This window comes from Choloepus didactylus, chromosome 6 (assembly GCF_015220235.1).
Source record: "Choloepus didactylus isolate mChoDid1 chromosome 6, mChoDid1.pri, whole genome shotgun sequence".
NCBI lineage: Eukaryota > Metazoa > Chordata > Mammalia > Pilosa > Megalonychidae > Choloepus > Choloepus didactylus.
The window spans coordinates 637,360-649,624 of NC_051312.1; the positions used below are offsets into that span (position 1 = coordinate 637,360).

The 12,265-nt window shown below is 50.7% G+C and overlaps 1 protein-coding gene across 4 annotated transcripts in view; it reads left to right on the plus strand.

The window, feature by feature from the left end:
- PTDSS2 (phosphatidylserine synthase 2) overlaps window positions 1-12,265 on the plus strand; it is a 59,434-nt gene that overhangs the window by 40,916 nt on the left and 6,253 nt on the right. Inside the window, exons 3-4 of one of the 4 annotated variants that reach the window (XM_037838883.1) lie at window positions 4,878-4,960; window positions 10,363-10,430. The exons of 1 other annotated variant lie outside the window; for it this stretch is intronic. In XM_037838883.1, the coding sequence (XP_037694811.1) occupies window positions 4,878-4,960; window positions 10,363-10,430 (151 nt within the window). 2 more of the 4 variants (XM_037838884.1, XM_037838887.1) reach the window with 2 other exon arrangements.

Genomic DNA, 12,265 nt, shown 5'->3' on the forward strand with positions numbered 1-12,265 from the left:
CTCCCAGGACGTTCCTCTCTAGCAAGCTTGCTCCTCTTCAAAACGTCACTCCCAGCTGCACTGAGTTCCTTCTCTTTGAGTCAGCTCATTTATATGGCTCCACTGATCAAGGCCCACCCTGAATGGGCGAGGCCACACCTCCATGGAAATACCCTATCATCTACAGTTGGGTGGGTCGCATCTCCATGCAAACAACCTAATTCAAACGTTCCAACTTAATCCCCAATATTCTGTCTGCCCCACAAGATTGCATCAAAGAATATGGCTTTTTCTGGGGGACATAATACATTCAAACCGGCACATCAGTTGCTGGTTGGATGGTTAGAATGATGCGACAGATGTACCAGAATGTTAAAATTGGTGGATCTGTGGATCTGGGGGGATAGGGGTATGTTGGAGTTCTCTGTATGGGGTTTGTATTATTTTTAAACTGTCCTGTAATTTTGCAGGTATTTAAAAATAAAAGGTTTAAAAATTTTTTTAAGGGTCATGAATGAGTCTTAAATGCGTATTGCTGAGGGAAAGAAGCCAGTCTGAACAGGCTGCATATCCGTATAGTTCCAGTATATATTCTGGAAAAGGCAAAACTGTAGTAACGGTTAAAAGATGAGTAGTTTCCAGGAGTTGGGGAGGAGGGAGGGTTGAACAGGTGAAGCATGGGGGATTTGTCCAGGGTGGTGAATAAATACAGTACATAAGCATGTGTCAGAACCTGTAGAACTCTACAGCACAAAGTGTAAACCCCAATGACAGCAGAGTACAGGCCAAGCCATCTTACGGACGTGTGGCGTTCGGCACACTCCCCACAGGGGGAGGGAAAGGTGCTGAGCTGCGTGGCCTTGGAAACATGCGGAGTCTGTAAACGGAAGTCACAGGGAACTGTGTGCTAGTTGGTAAGGTTGTTTCCCACAACAACTGTAAACGTACTGGAAGCCAGGTTTCTCGCTGTTGGCGTAGGAATTGATGAATAAGCAGGGGGAGTAGGTTCAGGAGATCTTGAGGTACTGGATTCGAGTGGAGACATCCGTGTGGACTCATGGAGATGGTTGCACACGAGTATGTATAGACAGGTGTTGACAGGGCTTGCATGTCTATGTCTGCTCGCTCTCAGCTCAGATCACCTGGCAACAGCGACACCCAAGAGCAAGGAGCGCTGTAGCACCCAGGGCTTGGTTTCTAGGACTGTTTTGCAGTCAAAGGAGCCAGGGCTCCCTGGAGAAACAGCTGACCCCAGGGCTGAAGAGTGAGATACGTGAGGCGAGCATCTTGTATGCCGGAACAAGGAAGTTCTCAGAAACACCTGAGTGATCCCCCTGTGTCAGGGATGCATCCGAGGGCCATGGGGGCCAACCGGAAGGGATCCCGGCAGCCAAAGCTGGAGCAGTCTGAGGAGCAGAGTGAACAGGTAGTGCCGGAGTCTTACCCAAAGTATAAAGTATGTGCTGATCTAAGTAGATGATTGCATAAATAAATAGACGGAAAAATCTCCTGTGCAGAAAACTTCCAAGTAATTTATGGAGATGCTCTGCTCTGAGGAGGTGGAGCTTAACTCCCACCGCTCAAGCGTGGGCTGCGCGTGTTGACTTCCTTCCAAGGAGTTGAGTGGGAGGAAGGAGAGACTGACTCCGCGTGGAGAACCTGCGGACACCGCCTGGCAGGAGCTGAGGCCGACGGTGGCAGTGCAGCCGCGTGGGGAAGGGAGGGGGAGGGCACCCTGCTCTGGGGCCTCCCTCCCCACCCGTCACCCCGGCCCGATCGGGAGAGAAACGCGAGGCGAAGCCCAGGAGAGGGGCTCCCTCCACAGCACCGGACCAGCTCTCCCTGGAGCCGCCAGGGTCATCCGGAGGAGCCCGAGGGGACGTGAAGATGAAGTGTCAGGTGTGGTCCTGGGGCAGAAGGACAGGCAGAAATGGAGGAATTCTGAGACAGTTGGAGGCGACGGGTCAGTCCTGGCTCCTCGTGGTGGGTGCTGGCCAAGGCGGAGGGTGGCCACAGGGAGCTGGGGCACAGGGGTACAACTGCAAATCTAAGACTTCCAAAATAAAGAGTTTATTTTTAAAATAATATAATATATTAACTTTTCCTTTAAAAAGTTTGCCTACTGACCAACCTTCACAAGTATCTAAGTAATTCTTACAGAGCTAATAAATCAGCTTGTAGGTATGTTGTCCTGCCGGCCTCGGTGGGAGGTGTGGTGGTTGGATTCCCGGTGTGGCCTCAGCTCAGTGGCATGGGTGGCCCAGGTTGACCCGGCCAGGGCTTGCGTGCTCAGACACTTCCAGGCTGTTAGTGGGCCTCGCCTGTGTACTCCTCTTTCCGTGTCTGTGTGCTTTTGGGGTCCGTTGTCTTTTCCCCAAGTGTTACATTCCTTTCCATACGCCTCAGAGGCAGAGCTAGATCAGGGGCGCATGTCCTTAGAGGCAGCCCTCCTCCGCGCTTTTGGGACTGACCTGACTCCTGCCCTTGACAGCCGTGTGTCCTCCCCGAGCCTCAGTCCTCGTCTCCCTCAGGGCCGTGGGTCCTGCCGTGCTGAGTGGGCAGTGAGGGAGGGATGCCCGGCCCTGCGGGCTCAGGCGTGGTCCCCCCGTCCCTCGTGCTTCCCCTGCAGCTTAGAGCCAGCAGCAGCCGGGGTGGAGAGCTGGGCCTGGCCTGCAGGACCCTGCAGAAGCCCGTGGGTGGTCCCCTTGAAGGGGGCCCTGGGCCTGTGGCCTGCTCTGCCCTCGAGCCCAGGTGTTGTTGGTGGACCCAGAGGAGAAGAGGTATTTTCAAACTGGAAGCCGCCTCGAAGCATTTTCTAAAAGCACTTGTAACTGGCCATCCCTGTGGCTCCTGGTCTGTCCTCACTGATGGGGGGCGGGCTAGGGTGGGAGGTATTGTCGCCCCCCCACACAGGAGGGGGGCACTGAGGCAGCGGTGGGCAGCCTGACAGAGCCCCCGTCACGGCCCGGGCTGATTCTCAGTTGCATACGGAAGCTGGGCTGTGGGGACCACAGTTGTCTTGGGAGGACTTGGGGTTCAGGTGAGCCCCTGTCCTGGGTGGCTGGCAGGGTGTGAGGGAACAGGCACGACACAGAGGGGCCATGGGGGGCAGCTTCATTTTTGCCCAGCGTTTTATTTTGAGAAATTTCCAACCCCAAGAGAAATTAAGAGAGTACAGACGCCTCAACTCCTCGCCCAGAGTGCCCAAGTGTGGGGCCTCTCGTTCCTTTGAACCTTTGAAGGGAATTGTAGACACGGTGACCCCTGTTCCCAAAAGCTCAGCAGGTGTGCACAGCTCCTCCCACACATCGCAGCTGCCGGCCAGGACCCCGTGCCGAGGCTGCACTCCTCAGGGAACGGCGGAGCCGAGGGCCCGGGTGGGAGGCCCTGGAGGCTACCGGGGCCGTCGGATTTCCTTCTGGGAGGCTGCTGAGTGGCGCATGGCCTGCACACACTCGGGGGAGCTGCGCCACAGCCGTGAGAAGGGAATGTGGGTGGCTCTGGGAGTGAGGAAGCAGTAGGGAGCGCCAGGGTGAGTGCTGTGACTTGTGAGGCTGTGCGGGCCTGGCCGGGCGCGGGGTCGGCAAGTCGAAGACGTTCTTTCGTTCTTCCTTCCCGAGATAACCCCTCCCACCAGCGCCCCTTATGGGCTGACCTCGGGGTGTCAGCATGAGGCAGGGGTCGCCCTCTTACCCTCACCCCCAATATGGGTGAGCCCTGGGTGCGAGGATGGAGGAAGGGAAGGCAGGCTGTGGTCATGGGGCCGACCCACCCCGGAGCCGGGAGCAGAGCCTCCAGCCTGGGCCACAGAGAGCGAGGCAGGCTGGGAGAAGAGGCGTTCACGCACGTTTCGATAAAGGACCAGGTCTGGGAATGTGCAGAACTACAAGCCAGTAAGAAATGGGTCAGAGGCTCCACCAAGCCCTTCTCCAGAGAGAAGCTCTCACTGGCCACTAAGCCAGGAAAGGTGCTCGAGGCTACAGACCCCAGCGGGAACCTGCCCGCCCGCAGATGGCACTATGAGGACCGACGGGCACAGCGCGGGCTATGGCAGCTGTCTGGCAGCTCTGCGATGGTTAAGCACACACCTGCGTCACGGCCCAGTGCTTTTCCTCCCGGGTGTCCACCCAGGCGCATACGCAGACGTCCATGGGGTGCACGGCAGCCTGGCTACATCCCAGGGCTGGAAAGTAACGTGCAGACCGTGTGAGCAGTCGGCGCAAGTGGGTGCGGCCGCACAGAAGCCACTGACCTCGGACGCGCTGCTGAGCGAGGGAAGCCTGGCCCGAGGGTGTTGCCTGTCGAGGCCTGGGCTGCGGGGTCGGGCTGGACATGCACGTTGAGTTGCAAGCGCCGTTGTCTGTGTGCTCTGTCTCCGTGGAAGGTGAAACAAACCCAGTCCAATAGACGAGCCACCGAGTTTCGGGGGCCTGCCAGTGGGGTCCTCGGAGGCCCAGTGGGAAGGGTCGGCATCTGTGGGGCAATGTCTGCTGCTCCCCACACCCAGCTGGCCCCAGGCCTCCCCACTGCCCTGCCGTGCCTGTGTCTTCAGGCGTCTTACACAGTTGTAGTCCCGGCACTCTGCCTTTTGCTTCGCCTTGCAGGAGTCCTGATGGCATCAGAGGAGGTGGCCCCAATGGGACAAAAGCCCTTTTGGAGACACCCAGCTTGGGGGCCGACCTGTCTGAGGAGAAAGCCACCAGGTCCTAACGTCCTCCCTCCTGTAAGGCTGTCACATGCACATAGCCATGCATGGCATTGTGACGTGCTGTTTGGATGTCAAACGTGTGTGTTAATGGACTCGCATTTTACGGGGTGAACACCGAGCAGCTGGGGAACTGGCTGGGGCCTGAGGGAAGCTGACGCACACTGAGGGGCTGTTTGTTCTTTATTTGCAGAGGTATTGTGGCCAGTATTTTGGTTTTCTTGTGTTTTGGAGTCACACAAGCTAAAGATGGGCCATTTTCCAGACCTCATCCAGGTAACTCCCCATTTTCCCTCCGTTTGCCCCGAGAAGCCACTCTGTGTCTGTGCTGATGGGTATCCGTGTCCTCCTGCCCGCTACCCAGCACCTGCACCTCAAAGCAACCCGGTGAGGCTGCAGAAGACGGGGCTCTTCCTCTGACCCCGTCTTCCTTCAGACCCTCCTGCAGCCTTTCCGTGCTTCACCCTGCCCTCGTCCCTGTCCCCCACCCTGGGTCTTAGATACCTGGCACCCAGGACCCTCCCCTGGGGCCAGTAGTGAGCCAAGCAGGTAGTTCCTCAGTTGGCCGACCTGCTCCCGGGGACCGGACCGAACACACACTGCGGGGTCCCTGGTGCAGCTTGAAGCGGGCCGGCCCCCTCCCCTGGGCCATATGCCTCCCCTCCTGCCCCTCACCTCGGAGCAGGAGAGGGGCGTGGACTCCCTGCAGCTCTGTCCCAGGGCTCTGGGTGCAGGAGGCTTGGTTGGTTTTCCTGAAGGTTTATCACTTGGTAACTTTAGAAACCTATTTCTTTACTGTTTTTTCATAAAGATATGTATTTGTTATGGAAAATTTGGAAAATGCAAAACATGAAATTATTTAAAAATAAAAGCTACCCACACAAAAAATAACCACTATTACATTTTGATGTGCTTGTGTACATATACACATAGTTTTAAAAAATAAAATTGGAATTGTGCTGTGCTGTACGTGTGGTTTGATGTCACGCATTTTCCACTTTAGGTTTGGCACAAGCATTTCCTTATGTGCTCATTTTTGACAGTTGGGTGTCTAATGGCTGCTTGTTTAGATGTCATTCGAGTGAAGTATGATTTACTTGACACTATTCTTGTGCTTTAGGAGGTTTCCAGTTATTTTATAGTAAGTTAGGCGGCAGTGCATTTTCACCTGTGCATCTATGTGTACTGTTTGATTATTCACTTAATTCCTTGGAGTAAAATTACCAGTTAAAGGGCAAGAGCATCTCAAAGCCCTGGGTGTTAGGAAATTGCCCTCCAGAAGGATGTGGGGCAGGCCTGGCGGGCCCTCCGAGGGCTGAGCAGTCTGCCCCTCCTGCCTTCACCCAGTGTCGGGGTCCCCAGCCACACTTCACTTCTGGGTGACGACTGCATGGCCCCTCAGGGAAGTGTGCCCGTGCCGGTAGCGGGCCTGGGGCGCGGGCCCAGCAGGAGCTTCTCAGTGCAGTGAGAAGGTGACCTAATGCCTTCAGAACCCCTGGGTCCGGCCGTGGTGTAAGGCTGGAAGGAAGGGTGCCTGCGGGGCCAGGCTCACCCGGGGGTCAGGGTGCAGCTGCGGGGCCCCCCAGCTGTCAAGACCAGGCCCTGGGAGGTTGGCACCAGCTTCCAGTTCCCTGTGGAATACGGCTTGTGTTTGTTTGAAAGGCTTTCTGATTCTGTGCTTGCTTTGAGCCTCCCCACCTGGGTGTCTTGTCCTGAGAAGCTAGTGCAGATGATTTTTGAATTTTGAGACCTGTTCTACCTTTTTAAGTTTTTTTAAAAATTTAGTTTGCTTTGAATAAACACCACGTTTCTTCCAGTTTTTGGCTTAACTATGTAGTTAACATGGGCAGCCTGCCCTGAACCACCCCCACCCCACCCCACCCCCAATCTTCAGATGTCTTCTTTACCTGGCAGTTGGTGGGAAAGCCTCAAATTTCTCCAGTGAAAATGTGTTTAAAGCGAACAATGTGCAGTGTGCTATGGGGGGGGGTGGGCAAGAAGGGTTTCTGGCTCCAAAAGGTGGTCCCTGGGCCTTCCTCCCTCCCTCCCACCCCCGGGCTGGAAGACATCCACTCCCTTCAGGGTTTTGCATAGAAAGATAATTTTTTTCTTTTCATCTGTGGCTCCCTCAGAGAACTGGAGTAGATCAGAGTATTGCCAGTGTTCAAGCAGCCACCTGTCTTCTTCCCCATGCGATTTGATTTTTAGGAGGATGAAGAGTGTGGGCAGGTACTGGAATCAGAAAAACCAGCATCAGTTGCTGGAGTCGTCCAAGGGAGAGGAAAGGGGACCATGAACTCTGCGGGAAGACAGGAGGGCGACTGTGGGGTCTTCGGGGCAGGGACCGGCTTGGGTCCGGCTGGATGTAAGGGGTGAGCGTGTGAAAGAGTGTGAGCGGCGACGCGGGAAATGAGCGAGTTCAGCTCCGGGCTTGGGTGTGTTGCATGTCACGGGCATGTCATGGGGTAGCTGCCCGGCGTGGGTTTCCTATAGGCCCTTTGAGCAGCTCTGGAGCAAGTGAGACTTTTCCACAGATTTTTCTGTCAATGAGCATGAAGAACAAGCGGGTGGCCTCATCTGTCGCGGGTCCTGAAACTGCCTTAGTAAACCTTCCCAAGAACTTAACCGCAGTCCTGCTTCCCGCCAGCACAAGGTTGATTCTTTGAGAATGAGGTTAAGTTTAGCTTTCACACAGGACAGGCGTGCCTAGCAGGGTGGGGCAGTTAAGGAATTGGCAGAAGGTTAAAAAGACAAACTGTAATCCACAGTCAGTCCCCCTGCTTATCCACCCAGTAGCTACAGTCAGTCCCTCTGCTTATCCGCCCACTATCCACAGTCAGTCCCCCTGCTTATCCGCCCACTATCTACTATCCTTGCAAGGTGGAGACTCAGAATAGAGGTTCCCAAAATAGCCTCATAACCTGTTACCAAACTAGCCCAGACTGGCTCTAAAGAGGCCTGGGCATAACCATTATAGTCAGGGGTGGAGATTTGTTCCAGCAGTTCCTAATGTTGCAAATTTGTGCCAAAACGTATTTCAAATGTTTCCAATTTGGGCTGGCTGCATGTTTCAAATTTGCGGGCTAGTTAGGCTTGTCGAATAGGATGTAACCTCTGGAGTATCCAGCCAATGGAGAAACAGGGGAGGGACTTGCGGTTAGGTGTAGGGAATAAATACTGCTGGGTCTGTTGTTCTGGGTGCCAACCCCCACATTTTGGTTGGGTGCCCGTTCTTGCAAGACCGTGAATAAATTGTTTTCTTTTCCATAATCGGGTGAACGTTTATTCCTTTTTAGGAATAGTGCTTGTTTCTCACTATTTTTTCCCAGGATGTCTTAAAAGAAGTTGTAGGTTTGCAGAAAGATCATGCATAAAATATAGAACTGCCACATTAAAAACCCCGTGCGTTAGTGAGGTGCGTTTGTTAGTTGATGAAGGAACATTCTCAGAACTCTGTTCTTAGCCACAGTCCGTGGTTACAGAGGGCTCGCTGTTTGTGTTGTACAGTCCTATGTTCTGTTGTTTTGTTTTTTTAATTTTTGATTCTAGTAACATATTTACAACCTGAAATTTCTAAGCACATTCGAATAATTCAGTGCTGTTAATTATGTTCACAATGTTGTGAACCACCATCCATTACCAAAACTTTTCCTCCATCTCAAGAGAAACTGCACAATTTAAGCATTAACCCTGCATTCCCTGCCCCAGCCCGGCTCCGGGTAACCTGGGTTCTAGTTTCTGACTATGAATTTGCTGCTTCTGATAAATTCATATCAGATCTCGCTGGTGCCAGCATTGATTCTCTGTAAACCACCCTGGCTGCCTTTCCCCCAGCAGATCGTAATCCCTGGGGTTTTTTTGTTTGGTTGGTTTTTGTTTTTGTTTTTGTGTGTGTGTGTGGTTTTTTATTTTTTTTATTTTTTTCAGTTAATCACATTTCCTCCCATACAACTTTGAACTGTGGGGTTGTTTTTTTTTTTAAGTCTGTTTTATTGAGATATATTCACATACCATACACTCATCCATGGTGTACAATCAACTGTTCACAGTACCATCTTATAGTTGTGCATTATCACCCCAATATATTTTTGAACATTTTCCTTACACCAGAAAGAATCAGGATAAGAATAAAAAATAAAAGTAAAAAAGAACATCCAAATCGTTCCCCCCATCCCACCCTATTTTTCATGTAGTTTTTGTCCCCATTTATCTACTCACCCATCCATATACTGGATAAAGGGAGTGCGATCCACAGGGTTTTCACAATCACACTATCATCCCTTGTAAGCTACATTGCTATACAGCTGTCTCAGGAGTCAAGGCTACTGGAGTTTGATAGTTTCAGGTATTTACTTCTAGCTATTCCAATACATTAAAACCTAAAAAGTGTTATCTGTATAGCACGTAAGAATGTCCACCAGAGTGACCTCTCAACTCCATTTGGAATCGCTCAGCCAGTGAAGCTTTATTTCGTTTCATTTCACATCCCCCTTTTGGTCAAGAAGATGTTCTCAATCCCAGGATGCCGGGTCCAGATTCATCCCTGGGAGTCATATCCTGCATTGCCAGGGAGATTTACACCCCTGGGAGTCGGGTCCCATGTAGGGGGGAGGGCAGCAAGATCACCTGCCAGGGTGGCTTAGCTAGAGAGAAAGAGCCACCTCTGAGCAACAAAGAGGCACTCAGGGGTAGACTTTTAGGCACAGTTATACACAGGTTTAGCCTCTCCTTTGCAGTAACAAGCTTCATAGGGGCAAGCCCCAAGACAGAGGTCTTAACACATCAAGCCGTCAGTCCTCAATGTTTGTTGAGAACATCAGCAGCAGTCCAGGTGAGGAAGCCCAACACCTCCGCATCCTCCCCCAGCTCTTCAGGGGGGCTCTGAATATATATTTTTAGCTGAATGACTTCTTAAGGCAGCATGTTGGTTTGATAAGAAATGGGAAATTAGTTATCTTAGATCTTTCTTAAACAGCATTCCCAAGGTTCTTAGAAGGAAAAGGTTGTTTGCATTTTAGAACAGTTTTAGACTTTCTCTATCCTGCTATCTCCCAGTGAGAACTGAAGTTTTCATTTCAGAGCATGGAAAGCAGCGGAGCTGTGGCTAACAAAAGGGGTTTTGAGGGACACGATCTTAGGTGTGCTGATTGGGAAGAGTGCCGAGTTTTATCCAGAAGACAGTTACTGACGGTTCACGATCAAATTGGGTTTATTGCAGGAATTCAGGGATGGCTTAACATTAGGAAACCTATTAATGTAATTCATCACATTAACATATTTTAAAAATTGATCCCTTTACTAAGGAAAAATAAATTTATGAGAAAAATTTAGCATGCTGGAAATGAGATACAAGGTATCTACCACAAACCTCCTGCAAACAGACCAAACAATGAAGGGCTAGAAGCATTTCCTATAAAGACAGGCCAAGGGTTGGCTGTCACTGCCTCCCTCCAGCATTTTATGGGCTTTTTGAGCCACTGCAGCAGGCCCAGAAAAAGAAGTAAGATTTAAGGACGGAACAGAAGAGAAGAAGGAAAAAATCACTCTAGAGAGAAAACTGAACTCAGCTCTGAGTCAGACCTCGCTCTGGAAAGGCTCTTCCAGGGTGTCGGGGGGCTGCGGACAGGTTCTGTCTGGAGGTGCTGGGGCGCCCTAACGTGTCTGTGTTGTCTTTGTAGCTTACTGGAGGTTTTGGCTCTGCGTTAGTGTGGTCTACGAGCTGTTTCTCATCTTTATACTCTTCCAGGTAAGCGGTTCTCCTCGGTCGGACAAAGTGTGGGCAGTTAGGTGACGTACGGCCCAGGGTAAGTGCAAGCCGACAGAAAGGGTTTTTGTCCACTCAGCACCCCCAGACCCCAGCAGGTGGGCAGAGGGCTCCAGGGCCCTCCCAGGGCTCGCGCTGGCAGAAGTCGGAGCAGAGCCTATGCAGGCGGCTGGTCCCGAGGCGACGGCCGCTGCTGTCGTCCTCCGGCCGCCTTGCTGGCCTCGGGAGGTAGGAGGGAACCCCTCCTCCTCTGTTCTTTGGAAGAATTTATTGTTTCAGTTTCTCTACTTGTACGTTGTTGAGGTTTTCTGTTTCTCCTTGAGGCAGTCTGGGTAATTTGTGTGTTTCTAGGAATTTTCTCATTTCATCTAGATTATCTAATTTGTTGGCATATAATAGTTCATGGTATTATCTTATAATCCCCTCTTTATTTTCTGTAAGGTCAATAAAAATGTCACCATTTTCATTTTTTATTTTAGTTACTTGCGTTGTCTCTGGGGCAGACACCCAGGAGTGGAAGTGCTGGTTCATACGTTAGGTGTATGTTTAACTTTGGAAGAAACTTCCAAACTGTTTACCAGAGTGGCCGTGCAATTTCACACACACACACCCCCAGCCACGTGTTAGAGTGCCATTCACTTCCCGTCCTTCCCAGCACTTGGCGTGGTGGGGATGTTCTCTTTAGACGCTCTGCCGGGTTCCCCGTGCGTCTCCCGTGGCTGTGGTCTGCATTTCCCTGGTGGGTAATGGGGTCGAGCATCTTCCATGTAGATTCTGCTGAGGCGTCTGCACAAGTCTTTACCCTTCTTCTGTTGTTTTTTCCTCCTTCTTAGTGTTGAGTAGTGAGTTTGTTACATAGTCTTGATACAAGGTCCTTTGTTGGATATGTGACTTGCAAAATATTTTCTCCAAGTCTATAGATTTTTTCACTTCACTTAACAGTTTCGTTCATTTTTTTATGCATCTTGCTTTATGAATTTTTCATCTAACCACAGATTATTAACACTTTGTAGGTTTTCTGCTAAAAGTTCAGAGTTTATTTTTACGTTTAGATCTATCTTCCATTTTGAGTTTTATTCTTTTTTTTTACCTTCTGTTTTGAAATACAGAGTCATAAGAAGTTGAAAGAAGTTGTATCCGGAGGCCCCGTGTGCTCTTCTCCCAGTAGCCCCCCATGGGAATGTTCTGCAGAAGCGCAGTGCAGTGTCAGGATCAGGAGACTGACTGGTACAAACCACAGAGTTTATTCACATGTCACCAGTGGTGTGTGTGTGCGTGGTCTGAGCCATTTTATTCTGCGTGCAGGTTTGTGTAACCTCCACCACAGTCAAGACCCGGGGCCATCCTGTCACTGCAGGGCACCCCTGGGCTGCGAGTTCAGGTGGTGTAAGCTGAGAGCTTTAGGTCAAGGTTCGTTCTTCTGCATTGGGATGTTCATTTGTTCCGGAACTATTTGTTGAAAACACTACCCTTTCTCTCTCTTTTTTTAAAAATTCAATTTTATTGAGATATGTTCACAAACCATACAGTCACCAACAGTGTACACCCTTTCTCTTGAATTGCTTTTGCACCTTTGTTGAAAACTAATTGGTGATATTTGTTGTTTGATATATACCTAAGTATATATCAAACAACTTTTTGATTTATAAAAAGCTTTTGTGTGAGTGTGCTGTCGTAATTTTTTTTTCTTTTTAATTTCTAATTCCAGTTCGTTGCCAGCATTTGGGAGAGCGATAGACTGGTATAGTTCAACCTTGCTTCCTCCCCCTGACTAATTTCAAGTGTTTTTTTTTGATGATTCTTTGGGGTTTCTACTT